This window comes from Epinephelus fuscoguttatus, linkage group LG8 (genome assembly GCF_011397635.1).
Source record: "Epinephelus fuscoguttatus linkage group LG8, E.fuscoguttatus.final_Chr_v1".
NCBI classification, from domain to species: domain Eukaryota; kingdom Metazoa; phylum Chordata; class Actinopteri; order Perciformes; family Serranidae; genus Epinephelus; species Epinephelus fuscoguttatus.
Window position 1 is genome coordinate 44,067,420 of NC_064759.1, and position 26,700 is coordinate 44,094,119.

The 26,700-nt window shown below is 41.1% G+C and overlaps 1 protein-coding gene across 1 annotated transcript; it reads left to right on the forward strand.

Moving 5' to 3' along the window:
- Positions 1–623: 623 nt before the first annotated feature.
- On the forward strand, positions 624–26,700 carry LOC125892574 (uncharacterized). Its single transcript, XM_049582581.1, has 6 exons — positions 624–632; positions 7,468–7,524; positions 7,623–7,756; positions 16,083–16,398; positions 19,641–19,804; positions 26,689–26,700. Exons 2-6 carry the CDS (start codon positions 7,470–7,472, stop codon positions 26,698–26,700), a joined length of 681 nt encoding a protein of 226 aa, XP_049438538.1. The 5' UTR covers positions 624–632; positions 7,468–7,469.

Here is a 26,700-nt window from a genome sequence, read left to right on the forward strand (position 1 = left end):
AGGTGGGCAGGGTGGTGGATGGATAGGCATGGTTGAAGTCCCCAGAGATCAGAAGGAGGGCCTGAGGGTGCTGTGTCTGCAGCCTATTTGTAACAGAGTGGAGAATGTCAGAGGTAAACAGTACACCCAAATGTCCTCAAATCCTAGAAACACCCCTGATGATACGGAAGCCAAGTTATGATGATATAAATGTAATAAAAGCATATTTGATAACAATCAATCTTGCTCAGGGACAAACTGTTAAATAGACTTATGAACAGACTAACACAGCCATTCTGAGGCTGTTCAGCTGGCAGAGCAAAAAGGCCACTTCAACAACTGATTTCAAGAAGAGTCACTTCACTGAGACGACAGAGGACAGACAAGGTGAAATGGGAGGAGGAATTAGTGTGTACATTGTCAAACCCTTCCATGCCAGGCCTCCACCTTTCACATGCTCACTGTTATTCCTGCAGGAACCACCCATCAAACACAAACACACCAATATTCAATATGTTTTTCATTCGACCAGAACTGAACGCCAGCTTGTGATTGTTTTTCTGTACATGTGTCTGTATCTGCCCCACATCCTCACTGATATAAGTGTCAGTTCCTCCTGCCTTCCTCTGAGGACTCTTCATGCTCAGCTACAGGTACAGTATGGCTATCTCTGGTGATAATTGTGGTGGTTGGGGAATTATAATGTGTAAATATTCACAGTAGGAAGTAAAAGAGAAAGTCACTAGGAACTATGACTGTTGGTTAAGAAAAGCCGTTCATCACTACAGGTTTCTATAAAACATGAAACAGTTGTTAAGTTTTGATGTGTTTAAGTGTGCTAACTTTTTTACAAAATTGGCACTGATTCTTATTTCTCCATTATTATGCTTATACAGAGCAGGTGTTATTCAACTTTGAGTGTCCTTATTTGTGTTGTTTGATCAGTTTTTTTTTCTTTTTTAATCAACAGTTAAGGAATGACATGCAGCTGACTGTAATTTGATTGACGAGGCAGTTTTTTGTAATTCCCTGTACTGAAACCTCAAACTACTGTACATTACAGATTCATGAGGAAAGGTTTGAGAGTTGTAAAAGCTATGGTCTGAGAGTTCTGTGGCAAGCTGCTGATAATATCACATTACATTAAACCATCTAAATAACCACTGTCTTCAGCCACCCATGGTTGTGTTAATGTCAGTACTACCATTATAACTACCCCTTTTGTCTACTACTAATTGTACAGCTACAGTATTACTACTATTACTGATAACGCCTGTACTGCTGCCACTTGAACTAGTATAAGAGCTAATACTAGTTCATTTCTTACTTGGCATAATGCAAATGCATTTTTATTTACAGACTTGTCAAGATGCAAATTTTGCATTCCTCTAATTATGAAATATTGAAACCAGTTTTACTACACGAGTTGCAATTACATGGAAAACACCAAAGGCATTTTGTTGTGTACCATTGCAATTACAATGTCACAGTGATTCATGATTCAATACCTCTGTAAGTTATATGATGATTAAAGGAATACTTCATCCCCAAAACTATCATTTGTTTACCAGCTACTCACCCCATATTACCTTAATTTTATGATGAAAATCTGGCTTTTCTTGATTGCCTGCATGCTGAACAAAGAATCCAAAAGAAAATTCTTGATGAATTGAAATAAAAGGTCTATGTTTAACCACAGCAAAACTACATCAAAATATCAGTTTACAAACTCTTACACACCTTCTGCAGTATAATCCAAGTGTTGTTTATCCAGACATATTGTAGGTCCTGTCCCATGCTGAAACTTTGAAAATTCAGAGCAAATCACCTGTATGGCCGACAGCTTTGCAACTTTCACTAAACTGTAGGCCCAATTGTGAGACGCTTTTGTAAACAACAACCTAGTGCAAATTATGAAGTCCATCACTGTTTTTTTATCAAAAAACTTAAACTAATCAAAACTATCTCCTCACACATTTTTTGCTTGATTCACACCAACATGCTCCTTCTACATTGTTGGACTGCCCTACACAAATGCGTCAGACAGATTTTCAAATGATCAAAAACTGAGCCCACAATGCATCAAAATGTGTCCTTGTAAACAGTACTGTAAACAGATACTGCAGATTTCACAAAATAAAGCTCCAGTTTTCATGAAAACAATATTATATTGCTTTCAGGGTAGATGAAATGTGTTAAATTACAGATCTGTGTGTGAAAAAACGATTTTTACAATATTTTAAATTCTGCCATCATGTAGCCTATAGCAGTCAATAGAAAAAATGCATCTTTTTTTGTCTTCCTTTTTTTGTCTTCCATTGTGGATCAATCAATCTCTGTAAATTCAGAAGAATAAACAGCATTATAAATAATAATTATGATAAATAATAATAATAATGATAGCATTATAATATTAAACAGCATTCCAGGTGTTTTCTGTGTTGTCTAGATGAAGTATGCAAATTCTCAGAATTCTGTCTTGATAACTGAATTTTGGATGCTATAGTTTGAAATCTGCCTGCAAATACATGTACAGCTATTATGCTGCACCCTGGTGGTTGGCTGTATTATAGTGTGACGTCACCCTGAATTTCATGCTGTGAGGTAGCTTATCTTGATGACAGTTTATCATTAATGTCTGAAGGCTGTGAGTTCAAGTCCTGGGTGGTGCAGATTAAACATGCTTTTGCTTGCTTAGACATTGTGCTGTGTGGGTTAGAAAGACTTGATTTAAGTTTGGCAGCAGCAACATGAGTGGCTGAGGGAAATCGTAGCAAAGTTTGATTTGCTTACTAGGAGAGGGAACACCCATAGTCAGCTGAAATGGTGGGAGTGGGATGGAGAGCAAATTGTGAATGAATAAAGTATAAAGAAAGTCTTCCTATCCTCCTATTTCTGCATACTGGGGTCCCTAAACAGTCTTGGGATTGCATAAATTGGACATTACTGGAAGACTGAGACTCTTGTGGATAAATTAGACCAGCTGTATTCATCTGTGATGATGTTAAACCCCATAACTAACCACTTAATTGTAATGAGACCATTTTTTTAATTTGACCCCACTAACAAAAGGACCTATTGTAACCTCTAGGATGATCACAGTGATAATAGGCGCCCAACCAAAATACAATCTTTATCATAGATTTGTGACGGGCAAATATTGCCACACTGAGCTCCACCTCAAAGTAATCCTCAGGTTCCCAGCCTTCATATGGCGTATGCCACTTCTATGTGGCATACTGTTAACCTGCTATCTCCCCCTAAAAATCTGGTGACTGGAGGTGTTGGTATACAGGAAGAAGAGCAGAGGGGAAAGGAAGCAGCCTTGAGGGGAACTGTTGCTGATGGTTTAGGAGTCAGAGACATGGGGTTCATCCCAGTAGCCCTCCTCAACTCCTCCGTCCTCTATCCTCGATCACTTGACCCGGAAATCTTGTAGGGCGTCTCAATTCCTTAAATGCACTCGGAGGAGTCGAGGAGAGAGGAGGCTGTCAGCTGGAAGGGAAGCAAGGATATGCGAGTGCAGCCTGCGCGGAAGTCTTTTACTGACCGACACACCCCCTGATTGGATATCAGTTATTGATTGGACAGCACAGTGCTGCAGCTGATCAGACTGATCTGATAGGCCTACATCACAACTGGAGTTTCATACAGAGTGAAGACAGATAAGAGATTAAACTCAAATGTGTCACTCCCAAGTGATATATATATTATTTGTTCTCTGATTCACCATCGAGTTAAAAATCTGAACAACAAAAGGAAACAAACGACTTTCTTCATTTATTAGAAAGATTTTTTCTCTTCACAATCTGTTATTTCCGTCATCAACTTTAATTATGTGTACAGTCAAAGACAGAGGGCTCTAGTTTCGCAGACCGGGTGAGGCGGGTATGCAGCGCCCCTGCGCTTCGCCAAATGGGTGTGGCCAGATGTATTTTGCAAGTTTGGCACACCATGCACCTGGCAGCTACTCCTCTTTCCCACCTCCATCCCTCCTACCTGCGCAAGTCGGAAAGAGGGAGGAGAGAAGGCGTGGAGTGGGTTTTGCACACATCACACCAATCAAATGAGCCCCTCTCCTCGCCCTTAAATGCGCCGCGCGAAGGCGTAATGAGAGTTTACTCAATTCGCCATGGCAGAAGAGAACAGCAGCGTCAGACGGCCAAACTTCTGCCAGGAGGAAACTGATGTTTTGGTCCGGAAAGTCCAAGCTCGCAGTGTCCGAATATACGGAACTGTGAGCAGACCTCCACGGGCTGATGATGCAAAGGTAGCCTGGGAGGAGGTCACCACTATAATGTTGCCTTTCTCTCGTGCGCATGCTCTCTCTCTTTCTCTCTCGCAGTCTCACTCTGTTTCTTTTCTTTTGACTTTTCTAAGATGACAGATGCTGAATATATACTCCCTATCTGATGCTGTGGCTGTTTGTGGTTGGCTGAGAGGGATGTGAACTCATTAATTTGCAGCTGTGTTAATCAAATCAGGTTGGGTTTCCATTACTCATGCCAAACTTGCCAAACAGTGCCAATCCCCTTTGATCTGACATCAGATGTGACGGGACAGTCGATATAGAGATACATTTATGTGCTGATTGCAGATAGTTGCATTGAATAGTGTTTTTTGGGTATTTATTGCATCGTTAATGTGCCTGATTCTGGAAACCTGCCTGTGAGGTTTTGGTGACGTGTGCGCACTGTCCGCCGGTCAGCCAAACTTCAACTTACACCGGCTGCGCTGACAGTAGACCTGGTTTCAGCTGGCGAGCTTTTAGCTCACCTTCGGCGAAGCCTTTTGGCACGAAACTGTCACTGCTCCAAGCCGGATCTGTCGATACCTCCCCCTGCTGCGCCGCCACACCCATCTCAGCGCACCTCGGTCTGCCAAACTACCAAACTGAGCACGCCTCAGGTTGCGCTGCTCGAAACTAGCTCTGCGCAGGGTTCGCCACCCTGCGCTGCGCCAGGAAACTAGAGCCCAGAGAGTCTGTCTGTCAGCAAGAAACACTTTAACGTCACTGATCGTCATTTCCATTCAGTTTCACTGAGGCTGATCATTCCTGAGCGTCGGGTTGATGAGTTACAGAATTTTAATTTTCCCTGAAACATTAGGCCTTCCTTTATTTCCAGTGTTCAAAGACACCATGGTCATATTCTGGGTTATTAAATAATGAACTCACAATCAGAATATCAATAAATACAGATGTAAATAATGAATACATTATATAAACACATTATGTGACTGCACATTATGTGACTGAGCAGGACATAAAAACAGAATCAAGGTTGTTGTTCATGTGAAGGTGATTGTTAGACAGAGAGAAAACACAGCTGCTCTGTTACTGATAACTGTATCTGTATCTTTATCATTACATATGTATATGTAACATTATGAGTGTGCACCAACAAACAAAAGTTTTTATAGCTGTTAATAATGCCTCCTGACTGCTGATCCAACTGTAATCAGCTGCCGCCGTCATTAGAAACAGACATCGCTTCACGTGGCGCTTTAGAGGAAACGACGTCTCATTTCTCGAGAGATATCGGCTATCTCCTCGTTCCTTCTTTCCTCGCATCTCATTCTTGCATCTCACTCCCGTGTCCTACGAGGGCGGAGCTAAGACGCGAGGAAGAGACGCGAGTGAGGGAAACTTGGATGCGAAATCTGTGATCTACCTGCAGGTGGAGTTGGGCATGTGCAGCTGGGACAGCTTGTCCTGCAACAGAGACAATATGATAGTTTTGAAGGCAGAGCTGAAATCCACAAACAGGATCCTGGCATAGGTGCCTGGGGAGTCCAGGTGCTGCAGGATGAAATGGAGGGCTATGATTACTGTGTTGTCCAGGACAAGATGCTTGAAGGTCTCCATAACCACAGAGGTCAGGGGGGGTGGGTTTGTAGTCACTAGTCCTGTGATCCTTGTTTTTTTCTGGGGTTTGGGATGGGGATGATGGTGGAGGTTTTGAAGCAGGCCGGCATGTCTCCAGTGAGGTGTTAAAGATGTTTGTGAATGTGAACACAGGAGACAGCTGATCAGCACAGAGCTTTAATGTGGAGAGAGAGACAGAGTCTGGCCCAGTTGTTTTGCAGGGGTACTGCCTCCTGAAGAGTCTGTTAACATCACTCTCTAGAATAGAGAGGGTTGTCAATGTGGTGTGGGAGAGGAGGGGGCCTCTGGGATGGTCAGTTGTGCGGAGCCACAGGTTCCTGCTGAGGTGGGGAAGGAAGAGAGGGAATTAGACCAGAAGAACTAGAGGAACTATCCTATTTTCTTTCAGATGGTAGAAGTCATTCAGCTGGTTTGCCAGGCACATGTTGTAAATGAAGTTGAGGGTTTTAGGTTTACAGTTGGTGATCTGTCTGAGCCCCTCCAGACAGAAGGTTAATCACTAGCTGAAAACTGCTGTTGGAGTTTCTCAGAGTTCAGTCTTTTTACTTCTCTAACCGCCTTGCTAAACCTTTTTGTTTACATTTTAAAAACAGATTGTGGCTTTGAAAATATTTATCTTAACAGTAAATAATGTCCATAAATGAGTAAGTTACACCTTACTGTTTTGTTTGTTCTGCCTCCTGCAGAACTGTTCAGCCTCCTGCTTTGACTTTGTTTGTGTCTCTCCATCAGCACATTACATTAACCAGCTACATCATTAAAACACACACACATGCACACACACACACACACACACACACACACACAGTAATAATAAAAATCTGCATACCTCATAACACTAGGTCTAGCCCCCACCTTTTTTATTTTTGTCATGCTGAAACTATAGCCCTGTTTCCATCAAACACTCTCTGACTCTGGTATAGTAATATTAGAATCAAAAGTAACCCTTCAGACATGGTACCTTGAAAGAGGTTGTGCGCCGATATTTTCCAAACAAAATAGAACAGGCTGCAGTGAGAGTCTCTCTTGATGGGATATTCAAAAAATAGTGGGTTTGTGCATTTAGTCCTTCTCAAGCAAGTGCAGGGGTTAAGTGTTGCCAGAAAACATTGGAACAACGCTCTGACACTTTTTTTCTGCAAGAGAGGATTAGAATATATGCAGTTTACATAATCCAGTCGAAATTAATGTTAATGTTTTATCTTAAAAGTTGCTGGCAGTTGACCCAGTGAATGAAGTTATTTTTTTCTCAGTCTACAGCTGAGCTTTTGCAGGACCTCTTGCCTGTCTTCCCTAAGTCTGTCCCTCCCTTTCCCCTTGCTATGCTTTTGATATAAGGTATGTATAAATAGGCTACTTAGGAATTGTTTGTGTGCTGTCATATTGGAAAACACTGAAAACTGGACAATGAAACATGCCAGTTTGTGTTTGGAAAGTATGCAGTTTACATAATGTTTAACTCTATGTATAACATTATTTAAGAGTGATTGCAAGGTTTTTTTTTATTCATTTAGTAACATGTATATGATTTAAATGAGTTTTTCACTGTTGTGTATCTCTCTCTCTCTCTCTTTCTCTCTCTCTCTGTCTCTCTCTCTCAGCTATGGAAATAAAGTCTCTCGCTGTGTGTTTGGCTGTTTGTGCTGCAGTCTTGACAGGTAGTACTGTAGGGGGCCATCAATATTAACACTGAGTATTAAGTCTTAATCTTTTGCTATACTTTATTTTATTTTCAAAATCTCTCTTTTCTCTTTAGTATGCCATGGCTGTTCTACAGGAAAGGAGTTCATCACGACATTTCTTCCTAATTATCAGCGCAATGCTAGAAAAGATCACAGACTCCATGTTGTTCTGACTGCTCAGGACTCTGAAGCCAATGTTCACATCCAGGTGAGAATTATATTTTTTAGTAAATGAAGGAGACAATGCCGTATGCAGAATACAGATGCCAGCAGCTCAGCAAATACAAATAACAGTGAAAAGTAAATTCCAATGGAGCAGAAAAGCCAACTGCATTCACTAAAGAAAAAAAATCTCGGAATTAATGTTGTCATGACCAGAATTACCAGAATTTAAACTTCAATACAATAATAGTATGAAACCAGAAAAGTGCATTCAATAGAGTGCAGATCTCCACCAGGCGGCTATGCTAGCCCTCCTCTGAGCTGATGGAGGCAGTGTTTCAGAGCGTTTCAGACAGTGGTGTAGTCTAGTTTATTGCAGTGAGTTTACTGCGATGACCCACCTGCCTACCTTTGATCTATAGCAGGGGTCATCAACTAGATTTGTCCAAGGGCCAGAATTTTTCTAAGCAGACATTGTGGGGGCCAGACTTTCAAATTGTATGTATAAACAGTTTGATGGTGTAGAGGACAGCATAATTATTGGGTAGACCCTGTAAGAGAAAATGAGAGAATAGGTTAATCATAATAATCAGAGGTGGACTGTAGCATTAGGTTCCCAACTTAAGGGGCCCAAAGAGTTGTAGATATTTAATGATATTTAGATCTGAAAAATACTAAATCATGTTACTACAACCTCTCCTGACTGCAGGACTTTGACTTTCACTTTTGCTGTGTGTTATTAATAGGTTTACTGAAGAAAAAAAGTTGGTGAGTCGGTAGGCTGTTGGCAGCTGTAGATGAAGATCTACAGCTGCCAACAGCCTACCAACATTCTCAGTTAGGAAAACGGTGAAAATAAGGCAAAGCAGTTTGCCTGAGGCCCCAGGCCCCCAACCTACTAAATTCACCCCTGGTAATAATGATGAAAGCACAATGCAGAGTGGCTGGATAAGACACAGAGCGATGTGTCCTCATATTTAAAAATGATTCCATCCAAAGTTTGACTAAAACAAACTAAACATGGTAGTCTGTAGAAGTCTAAAGAAGTCACTTTCCATCTCTGACCATGTGAGTGTTTGTTAATTCAGACACTTTGCTGCTGTGAGGAAAAGCTCTGCTGTTTACAATTTCTCCATTAGCATTTACTATGGCGATGGAAATAATCATCAGGGCTTCCAAGTGGGTAGAAGGTGGGGAGAGATGGCAGAACAGGGTGCATCTTCCACCAGTTAGGGTTTACATGGATGACATGACACTGGTAACCACAACAATGTCATGTACAAAGAGGCTACTAGAGAAGGTAAATAAGAACCTCAACTGGGCCAGCATGAAGATCAAGCCTAGAAGTCTGGAAGCATCTCAATACATAGAGGGAAGTTAAGTGATAGAAATTTTGTCATCGATGATGAGGAAATCCCAACAATTAGGGAAAAGTCAGTAAAGAGCTTTGGTAGGTGGTACAGTGTGAAGTTGAATGATGAGGAACAGGTGGTGAAATTTAGAAAAGATGTGGCTGAAGGACTGGATAGAATAGATAAATCACAACTTCCAGGAAAGTTGAGGTTGTGGTGTTTGCAATTTGGGCTATATCCTAGGTCAATGGGGCCACTTTCAATTTATGAAATTGCAGTATCCGTTGTGGAGAGAATTGAAAGGTCAGTTAGCTCCTATATTAGGAAGTGGTTGGATGTTGCATTGTATGGAAAAGGGATATTTCACCTGCCAGTATCTAGTTTAACAGAGGAATTTAAATGTACCAAGGTCAGGACAGAGCTCTTGTTATCTGGGAGTAAGGACGTGGTAGTTAGGAGTGTGGTTCCAAATCCAACCAAGGGGAGGAAGTGGACCCCAAGGTCGGCAGTTCAGGAGGCAGACGCAGCTCTTAGGCATGCAGAGATTGTAGGTAATGTTCAGTTTGGCCGTGGAGGCCTGGGGCTTGGCTCAGGCAAACTGGTATGGAATAAGGCAGTCCCAAAGATAAAAGAAAGCTGGTTGTGGGACAGATAGGTACACAGGAGGAGATATTAAGGCGTGCAAAGGTAGTGGCCCAAGCTAAGCAGGGACAGTGGTTGAATTGGGAAAGTGTAGAGAAGAGGAAGCTTAGTTGGAGGGACCTGTGGAATATGGAGGAGAATCGTATTAGATTCCTGGTAGGGGCTACATATGATGTGTTACCAGCCCCCCAGAATCTAAAACTGTGGGTAAATGGAAACCCATCATGCCCATTGTGTTCAGGTACCTTAAAGCATATTTTGTCAGGCTGCAAAGTTAGCTTGTCACAAGGTAGGTATACATCAATCAATTCAATCAATTTTATTTATAAGCCCAATATCACAAATCACAATTTGTCTCACAGGGTTTTACAGCATACGGATAAGGATTAGGAAAAACTCCACAAAAAAAAAAACCCCTTTAACATGGGAAAAAAATGGTAGAAACCTCAGGAAGAGCAACTGAGGAGGGATCCCTCTTCTAGGATGGACAGACGTGCAATAGATGTCATACAGAACAGATCAACATGATAAATTAACAGTAATCCGTATGACACAAAAAGACAGAAAGAGAGACAGAGACAGAGAGAGATGAAGAACAGACGGTAATGACAGTAGCTTACAACAACATTAATGAAAGTAATAAAATTATAATTATACTTACGGCTATTGTGGTACAATAAGTTGAAAGTATATATTAATATATGATAGTATAGAAGTAGAAGTAGAAGTATGACTCATGATAACAGCAACAGCAGGAGGCATCAGGCAGGACCACGGCAGCAGCACAACCACACACGTCACACTATCCAAGTAGAGCTTAGATCGGGCCCAAAAAATTCAGCCCGACCCGGCCCAAGCCCATGCACGTCATGTCCGGGACCGGCTCGGCCTGTCCAATTAACTGTAATTATGGGCCCAAGCCCAATTTAAACCCGACTTTTTTCAATAAGTTGGCTGTTATAATTAACGTTAAGGACAATCTAAGCTCTATATCCAGGCACAGTTAACCTGCAAGACAGCAGAGTACAAAGGCTCTGGAGAAGAAGCTGATTTAGTGACATGCAGTACGGCCGAGTTAGCAAGATGCAATAACAGGACATGAGTTAGCAAAGGGGGGAGAGAGAAAGAGAGAGAGAGAGAGAGGAGAGAGAGAGAGAGAGAAGGAAAGAAGGTGCTCGGTGTATTATAGGAGGTCCCCCGGCAGACTAGGCCTAATTCAGCCTAACTAGGGGCTGGTACAAGGCAAGCCTGAGCCAGCCCTAACTATAAGCTTTATCAAAGAGGAAAGTCTTAAGAGAGGAACCTGAGAGCTGAAGGCTCTGGCTCCTGATCTACTTTTGGTAACTTTAGGGACCACGAGTAATCCGGCATTCTCAGAGCGCAGTGTTCTAGTGGGATAATATGGCACTATGAGCTCTCTAAGATATGACAGAGCCTAACCATTTAGAGCTTTATAACTTAGGAGTAGGATTTTAAATTCAATTCTGGATTTTACAGGGAGCCAGTGCAGAGAAGCTAAAACAGGAGAAATATGATCTCGTTTCTTAGTTCCTGTCAGTACACATGCCGCTGCATTCTGAATTAGCTGGAGAGTTTTTGAAGACTTATTAGTGCTACCTGATAATAGAGAGTTACAGTAATCCAGCCTTGAGGTAACAAAAGCGTGGACCAATTTTTCTGCATCTTTTCGGGTCAGGATAGGCCTAATTTTTGCAATTTTATGCAGATGAAAAAATGCAGTCTGTGAGATTTATTATAAATGAGAAATAAAAGACAAATCTTGATCAAATATTGCTCCGAGGTTTCTTACGGTAGTGCTAGAGGCCAGAGCAATGCCATCTAGAGAAACTATGTCATCAGATAAAGAGTCTCTGAGTTGTTTGGGGCCAAGAACAATAACTTCAGTTTTGTCTGAATTTACGTAACATAAGGAAATTGGTGCTCATCCAGGTTTTTATGTCTTTAAGGCAGTTATGAAGTTTAGTTAATTGATTAGTTTCTTCTGGCTTCATCGATAAATACAGTTGAGTAACAATGGAAATTTACAGAGTGATTTCTAATAATGTTATCTAAAGGAAGCATATATAGAGTGAATAGGATTGGTCCGAGCACAGAACCTTGTGGAACTCCAAAACAAACTTTAGTACGCAAGGATGATTCATCGTGAACATGAACAAACTGAAAACAATCAGATAAATAAGATTTAAACCAGCTTAGTGCAGAACCTTTTAGGCCAATTAAATGTTCCAGTCTCTGTAGCAGAATTTGATGGTCAGTTGTGTCAAATGCCGCACTAAGATCTAATAAAACAAGTACAGAGACAAGTCCTTTGTCTGATACGATCAGAAGATCATTTGTAATTTTAACTAGTGCTGTCTCAGTGCTATGATGCACTCTAAATCCTGACTGAAATTCTTCAAATAAATTATCATGGAGAAAATCACACAGCTGGTCTGCGACTACTTTCTTTGAAAGAAAGGGAGGATTAGATATTGGTCTATAGTTATGGCGACATAACCAAGTGTTGAAAAGTTTAGCTGCAGGCATCGCAGGGAAACTAAGACAGGCAAATTCAGAAGGTTTTAAGAACAGGAGTTTAGCAATTCAGTTTGTCCATGTGCGGGAGAAATACAGAAGTGATAAGTTAGTAAGGAGGTAAGGGTGTGGCTGCCTAGAATGTGCTTGTGATTGGGAAATGCAAGTAGATTTAGGGGAAAAGCTTGTTGTTCCCCAGGAAATAGTTTGTACCAATCAGAGGCCTGACATAGTGTTGTGGTCAGTGAGTCAACGGATAGTTTATTTCATTGAGCTGACAGTTCCTTGGGAAGACTCAGTGGAAGAAGCCTATGAAAGAAAAAAGCTTAGATATGCAGACTTAGGAGCAGAGGCTGAGCAGCAAGGGTGGAAAACTAGGATTTGCCCAGTGGAAGTGGGGTGTAGGGGATTCATAGCAAGATCGGCTGTCTCACTCCTGGGGGAACTTGGAGTGCGGGGACAGAGTTTGAGGAAGACAGTGAAGGAAATGTCAAATGAAGCAGCTAGATCTAGTCAGTGGATTTGGATGAGGAGGAATAATGTCTGTTGGGGGTCAGCAGGGGGATCTACTAGGCAGGGTACATAACTCCTTGAGATCAGGTGGAGAGATCCACCAATCTGTCCTCTCAGGAGAAAATCCAGGAAGAGGAAGGTTATTTAAGTGTGGGAATGGCCTATTTGAATCCCTTTTGTTTGAGACCATGCTGCAAGGTGAGTTTGTTTGCTGATACTACGAGTTAATCTTTTCTATTTCCCTTAACTTTAGCTTATATTGGAGTTATGATATGTAGCGTGTGAAATAGAGTAAGGTGAATGTGCTAGGAAAGGTAGTATCAGCACGGTCACTACCTGGAGCTTGCATAAACAGAGCCTGGGTTTGTTGAAAGTGGCAGTGCTGCTTGGGCTGCGAAAGCCTGTGAGTTTATCTTCTCTATCTCCCTTAACTTTAGCTTATATTGGAGTTATGATATGTAGCATATGAAATAGAGTATGGTGAATGTGCTAGGAAAGGTAGTATTGGCGCGGTCCCTACCTGGAGCTTGCATAAACGGAGCCTTGGTTTGTTGAAGGTGGCAGTGCTGTTTGGGCTGAGAAAGCCATGTGTAATGTTAGGTAAAGGAGGTTGTTGGGTTGGTGCCGGGAACAGTGAGACCTGGCATTAGTGTCTCTGGGACGCCAGAGATCACTGTCTAGCCTCCTGGAGGTGTCGTGGGTCCAACTAGATGAAACACTGCTGAAAGGAGGTTCCCACCTGATGACCACAAAGATGTGTTAGTTATCACTGCTCATTGGTCTGTATAGTTAAGCCTTGCCATAATAGCTTATCATAGAGCTTAGGAGGTTATTCACTGAGCGCTGATCCTTTATCTAGAGCACACATTTCTTGTGTTTGTTTGAATTCAGAACTATTACTGTGTCATAACAAATACCATTACCATGGTGTAAAATTACATATACCATGGAAGAAGATGGAAGATTTTGGTTACACCTCACCCCTTATTTGTTGCATGCTTTATTTTGATACCTAGGGACATACAGTGGCTAGAGGGGCATTTTTGACATAATTAATTGGACACTCCCATTCATGTGTATAATTTTAAATCAGCATTTCTTCCTCTACACAAGTATGTCTATGTGTGTATTGTGTGTTTGAGTACACAATTTTATAATGTGCTAACATCGGGAGCAGGTATGGGGCTATACAGGTGAGTGTGCCCTTTTTCAAAACTGAGCCGGTGCATCTCAGAAATGTTCTTGTTAAATGATAAAGAATAATCTGTTCCGCTGCCATGCATTATTGTTAAAGTCATCGAAAGTTCTATTCGTATCTGCATTGTTATGAGTATAAGTCATGTCTATTTGTGAGCTAAGATGTTTGGTCATCGAACTATAAAGCAACGAAACTCTGTCTGTCTGTCTGTGTGTCCTGCGCATATCTCAAGAACCATTTATGCCATCTACTTCACTCCTGGCAGGTTTATTGCTGGAGATCCAAGAACAAATATTGTCAAATTTGGTGCAATTTTGACACAGAACATTTTCAGTATTAATAAGCTTTGAATAAACAAGTGAACAGGCTCTGTGTAGCAGTGGGGTGGGGGTTTGGGGCTCTGTGGAAAGTCTAGCATATAAGCCATACTAAGTTATAACACTGTAAATCATACAGCCTTTGCTATCAAATCCATGCTCTACTTTATAGCCACAATGGTGCAGACTGAGTCAAGCATGGTCTCACCTACATCCATTGTGTAAGTTTGCCATACTAACTTATAATAAACACATAAACTCTCTGGTTAAGTCTGTGCTCTACTTTATAACTGCAGTGGTTATGTTGAAGCAAGGGACTAATTCACCAATTTGGTAATAAATATTTCTGATAAATGATTTTCACTGGTGAGGTGGTGTGACTTTGATGTTTTTCAAGGGTGAGTTTTGTGATGTGGGGTCCCATGCAAAAGTCATCTTGCTTTACTTTGTACCCTTTCTCTAACTTGGAATGTTACCTGGCAGTGGTTGAAGAAGTATTGAAGTAACACTATTAACTACTGATAGTAAAACTATTAATAATGTACATTAAAACTCCTGCATTAAGATTTTTTACTTAAAGTAAAAGAGAGGCATTATCAGCAAAATGAACTTCCATTTATTTTGAGTCTGGTCCTGGTCATGGTTTCAGTTCTAATATAATGCTGGATAGTTTAATGAATAATAATGGATCATATTTTCATTGTTATATTTTGTGAGTGAAATCTACATCTGCAATGTAACTGTAACAGTAAAGTGTCTGTCTGGTAAATTTAGTAATAGTAGTAGTAGCACTCGCATTATTGTTTGCGGTACCAAATCAGACAGACCCAAAAAACATTACTGATGGCTTCTTTTAGACAACAATATTTGTACTTAGTGCAAAAATGTATAATTAACAGACTTCTTGATGTCCCCAGTCACCAGGTAAAAAGTTTAGAGGTTTACTGTGTCACAAAGATGGCGACTTCTTAGGGTGAGAGGTGTCCATCATTCCACACTCAACTTACGGACCAATTTGAGTGCACCAGTAGTACACTGCATTCTGTGAACAAACTAAGCGCACTTGTGCACTCAAAATATTAGATGTCTAGTACAGAAGTATGTGATTTGAGACGGGCTGTTAGTCTATGCTTGCACAGCACATACCCTCCAAACCAGGAAACGAGGGCTGCTGCACAGCTATAGCCTCTTGCTCAGAGCTAAAATTAGCACAAAGCACTCACCCACTGCAGTGAGCAGTTACTGCTAGCAGGCCAGGTAGCTGATTTGGCCATAATGACAGGAAAGTACATTAACTGTTAAGCTTATGTTGATATGATTGCCATATTAAACAAAGATGTTAATTAAAATATTCATTAAACTGAAAGAGCTAAGACAGCTCGTGGAACGTAGCAAACTCGTATACAGGAAGAACGAAACAGCACTAAGGAAGGTAGTAATATACTGTAGTAGGGGAAGGGTTATGTTAAGGATGGCTTTAGTGCGTCATCGAATCATGGGGGCCATCAGGCTCACCCAAAAAATTGTGGACACAGAAATGCTGAAAAACAGTTTGACAATCACAAGGGAAAGTACTACACAGTTCCCAGTCTTCTCACATATTTTCAAAAAGTATTTTCTAACAAGTATAATGAGTTTGGAAAGAAATCACTGATTTTGCTTGACCCAGCAAAGCTTGACTGTGCTGTTTTTTAGGATTTGGCATTACCCTTATACTCATATTAGACTCATTTGGCATTTTCAAGGAAGACAATATACAGTCTGTTTTAATGTAGGTTGTGAATGTTTAACAAATTCCAACATTTTGATCTACAGGTGGCTTCGGTGGGTTTCTCCAGGCGGCTGACTCTCTCTGCAGGTGAAACCCGTTGGGTTTCTCTGCCATGTGGATCTGAGCTGCAGCAGCAATTTGTTACTGAAAACTCAGCAATTCGAATCACATCTAGTGCTATAATCTCTGTGGTCTCTTTCAACCGTCGCTACAGAACAGGAGATGGTGCTGTGGTCTCCCCAACAAACGAGTTGGGTACTGACTACTTTGTGTACACACCCTCAGGAGGCATGACTTGCATGGACAGGCTACTGGCTATTGTTAATGGCAATAGCCAGAACAAGATCACTATCTCACCTGGTGCTAATTTGAGGCTAAGGGGAGGGTCTAGGTGGCAACATGGGAAAGCAATAACTATTACCCTGAAACCCTATGCATCCTACCTTGTACGAAGTCATAAAACTTTGACAGGCACGCGGATTCAATCCCAGAAGCCCATTGCTGTCTTAGTGGGCCACCAGTGTCTGGCATTGGGTCGTGGGTGTGAACATGTGTATGAACAGCTCCCCCCTGTGGCACTTCTGGGTAAAGAATACATGGTACCCAGGACTGGCAGCTGTAAGGCCACAAACTGGGCCATAATAGTAGCTGTTGAAGACAACACTGAGGTGACGCTACACAAGGCCCTACACTCAAAAAAACAGTTGAGTTAAATATTAATTCATTACAATATACTGTTGAAGCTACAGCCAAGACTATCATGGTTGTCTCTCTGGTCCATGTATCATCCAATTATAGGGGTTGGGGAAAAAATCGATACAGCATAGTATTGTGATATTTTTGTGTGCCAATATTGTATCAATACATGGATGCTAAGCATTGATTTTTTGTTATTATTTAAATTAATAATATTACAAATGTTACAAATGTTATAACTTATGATAGCCCACCAGAACAATGAAATCATTTGTTTCTTCAGTTCACTAGATACATTTTGCTGCCAAAAAAAAGACTGAAGTTAGATGAACTGACTAAAACTTTTCATTATTACATAAAACAGATGTTGGTAAAAAAAAAAAAAAAAAAAAAGGTAATACATTGCAATATATTTTATCATAATACTCAGTATATTGCAGCACATTTAAAATTGCAATAATACTGTCTCATGACTTAAGTATTGTGACAATATTGTATCATGGAGCCTCTGCTGATTCCTATCCTATCCTTTTTTTTTTACTTCAGCTTTTGTAGCCTCTAAGAAAAGAAAATGGCCATTTTTTTTGTTTCTGTCTTGAAATGGGATATTAATTATAGACAAGGAAACCAAATTTTCTTTTTGTTTTTTATGTAATCCTGTTTTGTACTATTCCTCTGCTGCGTGATCTGCAACATACTCAACAGAGCATGAACGTCTTTCATGATTTAAAGACGTTTGTAACAAATAAAAATATTTTAAGCTGAAAATAAAGGTACATTTTGAAGAATCTGAAAAAAAAAATCTTGGAAAAGCGAATCAGAGATAATTATCGCATTCATCTGTGATGACAGGTGGACTGTAGTCTGTTATAAATGTAGGAGGTAATGTGCAAAGCACCAGTGAAAAATTTTTTCAATACAAAACAAGAAAATGCTCAGTCATATTCACTTCATAAAGCCTGAAAAACAAGGGAAAAAAAGATCTTTTTTATTTTATTTAGTTTTCTGGATTGAATGAAATAATTGAAAGACCAGATGATACATGGACCACAGACACAGTTATTGTGTGTGTGTGTGTGTGTGTGTGTGTGTGTGTGTGTGTGTGTGTGTGTGTGTGTGTGTGATCAAAATACCAATGCCATGTGACAGCTGAACAAATTCCATCCACTGCTGAAGGCGACAGCAATGTACAGAAGCATATTGATGCCATGCCAGAAAAACATACAAACAAAAAAAAACAAACAGTATCAGGCATCATGAAAAGGTTCTTGTTATAACATGATGTTTTATATGTTTTTACAAGATGTTTTTAGGTAATAACAAGAAACTTTTCTTGTAAAAAAAAAAAAAAAGATAAAAAAAGGAAACTGTTTTGATGTGAAACATTTCACTTTATTAAATGATAACTCAACACATTCTTATAATGTTAAACTCATGTTTATGGCATCAATACCCTTCTGTATTAGTGTGGGGACCTTTTACGCTTGTCAAACAATCATTTAGTATGTTTTATATTGTACTGGCTGATCATATTACAAGATGCATACCAATATGTTGTACTTCTATATAGATATTTACTTAAAATGAAATTATCAAAAAGAAATTGCCCAGTTCATCTAAACTTGAACAACCTTTATCTAACTAATGAAACATGTTACACTTACACCAACAGGAGGCTAAGGAGACCTGGGGATGTCACCTCAGACAAACTACTCTTCAAACAGCCACTGGTTGTCAAGAGCAACAAGAAAGTAATGGTACTGCTTCTCAGCAACAACAGTCCATATGACCCTTTTCTAATAACGGTGACTCCTACCAGCAGGCTTGCTACTGATTGGGCGGTTGATACAGTTGGTGGACTTTACAGTACTGTTTCTGTTCTATCAGAGAGGGAGGGGGCAGGCAGTGTAAAAGTGTGTGTGAATGGACAGTGCCTCTCACCTAAGTGGATAAAGCTCCTGGCAGATCAGCGCTGGGTGTGGTCAAATGTAGCAGTGGGGAAACAGCAGAGTCATGTGACACTGGAAGGTGATGCCCAGATGGCAGTCTACGCCTATGGTCAAGAAACCCGCCATTCGTATGGTATTGTTGGAGTTTGTTCTGAAGGTACACACACAGAGATTCTTTTATAATAATATAAAAATGGTGGATACATTCAGTTAGAATATTTCTACATACCAACCAAACCATGCAGAATGTTTTTTTATCTCTAACTGAAGAGATATTTATGGATGAAAGGTTTTAGAGAAAATTGATAAGGTAAAAAGCAATGTGAAAAGTAATACACTTAAAATCTGGGTTAAGCAAAAAAAAAGAGGAATGGGTTTGTCACATCGCAGAAAAATGTATTATTAAACATCCAGCCAAATTTGAATGATTAAAAAAGTTGCAGTGTATAAAATTATGTCTCAAAATCATGAAAAAAATAGGCAGTATTATCTGCTCTTAGACACTGGGAGCATGTCCTCTGCATGTACTGAGGCCACGCCCAATGGTTCTAGTTCCCATGTAGCATAGGGGAGGGGCTTATGCTAAAGATGGCTCCATTGCATCATTGATTGATTGATTGAGATGTTTATTTCGAATATGATGCAATTATAAAAGGAAAATAATAATAAACAATATGAAAAAGATAAACAATATGAAAATTGCTCATTGAGCAGGCTTTTCCCCCTGTCCAAAAATCCTGGACACAGAAATGGTGAAAAATGGTCTCACGCCACCATTCGTAACTATATAGTTCTCAGTCTTTTCACATATTTCCAAAAAGTGTTTTCTAACAGGTTCAGTGTGTTCAAATGTAAAACTCAGATTTTATTTTACCCTGACTTTAATGATGGCATAGTTAAATGTATCTGCCATGGTGCTACCTGTACATGGATATGGTGTATTTGTATTTCCTGTAGGTGCCCCCTCTCCTACACTACCCCCGGATCCCTGTGAAGACCTAAAATGTCGAGTAAAGGAACGCTGTGAGAATGGAAAATGCGTCCATGTCTCTACAGCAACCTGCCGTGCGATGGGTGACCCCCACTACCAGACATTTGATGGCCGACGCTATGACTTCCAGGTATGCTTAGACAATATATGACAATATTGTGTAACACGATATCGTTGGCCACAATGATAGTTCTCATGTGTCTCTCTTTTTCTTTTTGTAACTTAAATGAAAAAAGAATGCAATGATTTGCAAAAGTTTTTTGACTATATGACTAAAATATATTCAGTTAGAAACAGTATAAAGGCAAGACGTTTAATGCTCATAATAATAAAGTATGTTTTTTTTTTTTGTAAAATATAGACTTACTTTAAATTTGATGCCTTCAACATGTTCCAAGAAAGACTGAAAAAGTTGTGGAATGAAAAACACCAGTTTGGAACATTCCAAACTGGTGTTTGGAACATTCCAAACTGGTGTTTTTCATTCCACAACAGTTTGGAACATTCCACATATTAACAGTTGTAACTGATGTAAGATTAAAGTATCACGAAACAATTTTGCAAGAAATTGTACTGCCACCGAGTAGGAGGTAGTACATACAGCGGGTACTACAGGTACTGTATACTTCAGGTACAACATACTGTAGGTAATACAATACGAAAGACATGCACTGTAAACTACAGGTGCTGCATAGTACAGGCTGAGCCCTACCTCAGGTACTGCATAAATGTACTACATACTACAGGTATTACATACTACTTGTCCTGCAGGTACTGCACGCTACGTGTGTACGGCTCCTCTCATGTTGGTATTTAACATCTATAGGCCAAACTGTTGCACCAGTAGTAAAAGTAGTAGTATCCTTTAAGGCTATAGTAATGAATAATATATGCTAATATATAATATTAACATGCTCTCTGAAGTTGCTCCAGCAATGTCTGTGTTTGACATTCATAACCCAAACAGTAGCAACAGTAGCAGCTACAGTCACTAGTAGAAGTAGTTGTGCTAGTAGTATTTGTAGTAGTGATATAGAGGTACTTCTTCTAGCGGTAGTAGTTACAGTAGCGGTAGGATTGGATAGGATTCATTGTTAGTAAATGCAGAGATGATAGCAACCTTTGCTCCTTATCTGTTTAATGGGGACGAAGAGACACAAACACATACGTCTGTGAGTTTGTGTTTCAGTGGTTGTTGCTATGGTGATTAATGAGGGACCTGCAGCAGAGTAGCAGAGGGGGCAGAGAGCAAATAGATTATAGATGGATTTAATTCCTCTCAAACTCCTCCCTGTGATGCCCAAACCGTGAGTCCAATTGTCAATATGAGGATACTACCAGAGAGATGAGCTTCTCCCAAACGCAGACATATCTTTGTGGTGTCAAAAATGTGACCTTGGTCGCAAGTTAGAGATCTGGTGCCCCTCAGCTGTTTTCCAAAAATTTCTCCTCTCAGTTTACATGCTACATGTACGACAGTCAATGGGCAGTAGGTGTGTTTAATATTTTATGTATTTACAATACATTACAATATGTATTCATTCATTCATTCATCTTCTAACCGCTTCATCCTCTTGAGGGTCGCAGGGGGGCTGGAGCCTATCCCAGCTGACATCGGGCGAGAGGCAGGGTACACCCTGGACAGGTCGCCAGTCTATCGCAGGGCTGACACATAGAGACAAACAACCATTCACGCTCACGTTCACACCTACGGACAATTTAGAGTTATCAATTAACCTAGTCCCCAATCTGCATGTCTTTGGACTGTGGGAGGAAGCCGGAGTGCCCGGAGAGAACCCACGCTGACACGGGGAGAACATGCAAACTCCACACAGAAGGGCTCCCACGCCCGGGATCGAACCGGCAACCCTCTTGCTGTGAGGCGAGAGTGCTAACCACCACACCACCGTGCCGCCAACAATATGTATTTAACATTCATAATCCTAAAGGTACTAACAGTAGTATTAGTAGTAAAGGCTGTAGTAGATAATAGAAATCACTGATATATAATGTTTACATGCTGTTTAAAATACAGATTCTGCTCCTGTCATGTCTGCATTTAAGATTTAGACATGCACACACCAACATGTCTCTGTGTTGGTGTGTGCGTAGCTGTTGCCATGGTGTGGCAGGGCAGTTGTCATGGTGCTTAATGAGGACTAGCTGAGAGAGCAGAGACAAGACAGGCAGAAAGCAGCTCTCAGCAGAGGGTTCTTTTAATGGACACAGGACCTCCCAAACTCCTCCCTTCTATTCCCAAACCGTGAGTCCAATCATCAATATGAGGATACCAGTAGAGAGATAAACTTCTCCCGAATGCACATATATCTTTGTGATGTTTGTGGTGTCAAAAATGTGATCTTTGTGGTGAGTTAGAAATCTGGTGCCCCAAGCTGTTTTGCCGGAATTTTTCCTCTCATGGTCTCTAGGGCTGCAGTGATTTCTGGGTTGGCATACATTTTACTCTCATCCAAATCCAGCATGTGCAGTCCACCGAGAGAGGTCACTCTGCTAAGAGCAACATAAGCCATGCCCGGTTCAAAAATGTGTTTTAGTGAGACTACTTCTGATTTCCTTGTTATGCCTTGAACCTTATGTATTGTACAAGCAAAGGCAAGTTTAATAGGAAACCGTCTGCGCACCACTCTTTTCTGTTTCAGATTCTCCTCTGCTCTCTGAATGTACACTACATCATCAGGTCCTCCTGGTGCTCTGTTACGATAGTTCCTTCCAGCTGTTTCATCATCCATCTTGAGCCCCAGTATAGTGACATGTGCAACAGCATTTTCTTCAGAGGTTAGTACCCTGACTAGTGTGGAGAAAGATCCATTCACCAATCCTTGAGACATGTCTATGTTCCTGGTGAGCATGACACGAGTACTCTCAGCAACGTTCAGTGTATTTGGTAAGTCATTTCTGCCTCCTTTGAATGGTTTACTTTGTCTTGCCATTCTGCCAGTCTGTGGGTCCTTTCTGTAGTCATCTCCATCAATGGTGGTGATAAGAGAATGGAGCAGATCTAATGTTGCTGAGTTGTGTGAATCAGCCTGTTTATTAGTTGCAAAAATGTGCATGACATCAGTCGGACAAAGTGCTGGTTCAGTGAGAGCCTGTGACAGCAAAACTCTGTCTTTTTCAGACAGCTCATCTGACTTTTCTTTGACACAGATCCTGTTCAACATCTGTGCAAAGGCAACATCATCCTTCTGATGCATAATCTCAGTCAGGGTGATCATCTGAAAGTGCTCCTGCCATAGGTCAATCTCAGACGGGTCATACACACAGAGAGGTTTGGACTGTCACATGGGTGGTAGCTGATAAAAGTCTCAGACAGCTATTACTGACATTCCTCCAAAAGGTCTCTGACTGCCTTTGATCTGTTTCAGCCTGGCATCCACATATGCAAAAAGGTGTTTTGACACCATGGACATTTCATCAATGACAATGATTTCAGCATTTAACAGTTCACATCTGGCTTTATCAAGTTGGTTGCCCAGTCCTTAGAATAGAGGTTTTAGGCTTCACAGAAGCTTTAACAACGAGTGCAGTGTAGATCCTGATATGTTAAAGGCTGCAGTTCCAGTGAAAGCAGTCAAAAGGACAGTGGGATTTGAGATGTCTGCCTCCTCAGCATGTCTGGGCAGTTTGCTCAGTATCTTAGATGTCTCTGAGTAGATGCATTTGATGAGATGTGACTTTCCTGTTCCAGCACCACCATCAATGTAAATGAAAAACTGCTCTGGGTTTAGGTCACAGACACGCTTCAAGCACCAGTCTCTCACTGCATAGAATACACATGCTTATTTCTGGTTCAGACTTTGATACATTTGGCATAACTGTGTGGGGAATAATGCAGGGGACTCTGTGATTGCTCTGGCCTCTGTTACAGCATTAGCCTGATTACTGTAGTCTGGGACATTCTCTGTACATTTTCATGATCTGGCTCTCTTGCCTGCAGATCTTCAACACACTCCAACCTCACAACTTCAGATTCTGGTGCCAGATTACGCCATTCATCAATCACAGCTCTGTTCTGTTCAAACTCCTCAACCCCTCAACTGCCTCTTCAATTTCGTCATATCTGTCTCTGTTTTGTTCGACAATGTGTTGGACATACTCAGGATGGTCAGCACCTAGTAGCTGAAGGTAGCCACTACACTAGAAGGACTCGTGTGGGGAAATATGTTTTTTTCAGTTCCTGGTCTGATCAGTGAGGAAGGTACAGTTTTAGTAATGTGCCATAAAACTTCTCAGGATATTTTTTCCTGTGAGCAGCGATGATATTTGATGATAGCGGGCTTATTGTTTTTTTGCTTTTGCACAAATCCCATTTCATTGAGGAGGGGCAAAACAGAGACAGAGAGAGAGAGAGAGAGAGAGAGAGAGAGAGAGAGAAAGGCGGGTGTGGTGATCAAAGGGCCGTTTGGCCTACAAAACAAAATGGCTGACAACAGAGAACTACAAGATGGCCGAATCAAAGCTAGCTTCAGATCGGGGGAGGTGTTTGTCTGACCGTGTGGTCAGGACAAAGACAAACTTTGAGATGCCTTTTGGGTGTAGCTCTGTTGAAAGCCTAGTTGTTAATAAGTCTATGTGAACGCATTCTCGGAACCCATCGGCTGTATTCGGTGTCTGACTTCTGGCAGACGGCAATACAGCCTCTGGGGGCAGACCCCCAATTTTTTTGCATTCTGGTTTGATTTGGGCGGAGGAGGCGAATTTCCATTTCCGACTTCCGTTTATATATAAGTAAATATGCTGAACCATTGCGATGAATTCAGAGTTTGCAGTGACGGCAATTATGTTCCCCCTTGTTAATTCACCGCACAGACTATTTAACCTGGCAACAACTGCTGCCGGCTCAAACGTGATTGGTCAATATCATGCGAACTACAAACAGCCTACAACCGGAAACCAGGGCTCTTCTGCTCCTCTTCCGGAGGCAAGATCTCCGGGGTTTTCACATCTCTATATACAGACTCTACATTCACTGAATGTAGAGTCTGTATATACAGTACAGGCCAAAAGTTTGGACACACCTTCTCATTCAATGCGTTTTCTTTATTTTCATGACTATTTACATTGTAGATTCTCACTGAAGGCATCAAAACTATGAATGAACACATGTGGAGTTATGTACTTAACAAAAAAAGGTGAAATAACTGAAAACATGTTTTATATTCTAGTTTCTTCAAAATAGCCACCCTTTGCTCTGATTACTGCTTTGCACACTCTTGGCATTCTCTCCATGAGCTTCAAGAGGTAGTCACCTGAAATGGTTTCCACTTCACAGGTGTGCCTTATCAGGGTTAATTAGTGGAATTTCTTGCTTTATCAATGGGGTTGGGACCAACAGTTGTGTTGTGCAGAAGTCAGGTTAATACACAGCCGACAGTCCTATTGGACAACTGTTAAAATTCATATTATGGCAAGAACCAATTAGCTAACTAAAGAAAAACGAGTGGCCATCATTACTTTAAGAAATGAAGGTCAGTCAGTCCGGAAAATTGCAAAAACTTTAAATGTGTCCCTGCCGGAGTCGCAAAACCATCAAGCGCTACAACGAAACTGGCACACATGAGGACCGACCCAGGAAAGGAAGACCAAGAGTCACCTCTGCTTCTGAGGATAAGTTCATCCGAGTCACCAGCCTCAGAAATCGCAAGTTAACAGCAGCTCAGATCAGAGACCAGATGAATGCCACACAGAGTTCTAGCAGCAGACCCATCTCTAGAACAACTGTTAAGAGGAGACTGCGTGAATCAGGCCTTCGTGGTCAAATAGCTGCTAGGAAACCACTGCTAAGGAGAGGCAACAAGCAGAAGAGATTTGTTTGGGCCAAGAAACACAAGGAATGGACATTAGACCAGTGGAAATCTGTGCTTTGGTCTGATGAGTCCAAATTTGAGATCTTTGGTTCCAACCGCCATGTCTTTGTGAGACGCAGAAAAGGTGAACGGATGGATTCCACATGCCTGGTTCCCACTGTGAAGCATGGAGGAGGAGGTGTGATGGTGTGGGGGTGTTTTGCTGGTGACACTGTTGGGGATTTATTCAAAATTGAAGGCACACTGAACCAGCATGGCTACCACAGCATCCTGCCGCGACATGCCATCCCATCCGGTTTGCGTTTAGTTGGACGATCATTTATTTTTCAACAGGACAATGACCCCAAACACACCTCCAGGCTGTGTAAGGGCTATTTGACCAAGAAGGAGAGTGATGGAGTGCTGCGGCAGATGACCTGGCCTCCACAGTCACCGGACCTGAACCCAATCGAGATGGTTTGGGGTGAGCTGGACCGCAGAGTGAAGGCAAAGGGGCCAACAAGTGCTAAACACCTCTGGGAAGTCCTTCAAGACTGTTGGAAAACCATTTCAGGTGACTACCTCTTGAAGCTCATGGAGAGAATGCCAAGAGTGTGCAAAGCAGTAATCAGAGCAAAGGGTGGCTATTTTGAAGAAACTAGAATATAAAACATGTTTTCAGTTATTTCACCTTTTTTTGTTAAGTACATAACTCCACATGTGTTCATTCATAGTTTTGATGCCTTCAGTGAGAATCTACAATGTAAATAGTCATGAAAATAAAGAAAACGCATTGAATGAGAAGGTGTGTCCAAACTTTTGGCCTGTACTGTATAGACTAATGTGAATGTGATATGTGTTGCATAAAGTCTGGATTAGTGCAGAGATTGTTTAGTTGTATGCAAGAATCTGTTTGTGAACAGCATTAGCAAACTAAAAACTTAGCTTTGGCGAAGCCAACTAACCAATGACCTGACTGCAAACAATCACAACAATTACTCAGTAAACAGCATTAAATCACATACAAGTTAAACAGTCTTGCTTAGCCTGTACAGCTGTGATAAAGCTATGCCCAGTTGTTACTTTACCGATCCTTGAATGGATGGAAGAAAGAGTTGCTTTGTGGTGTGCTTTGTTAGCTGGCAGAGGGAGGCGGGAAAGAGCTGTAGTTCCATATGCATTCTTTGTTGTGTCCTTTGTTCCAAAGGTGAAACTCTGA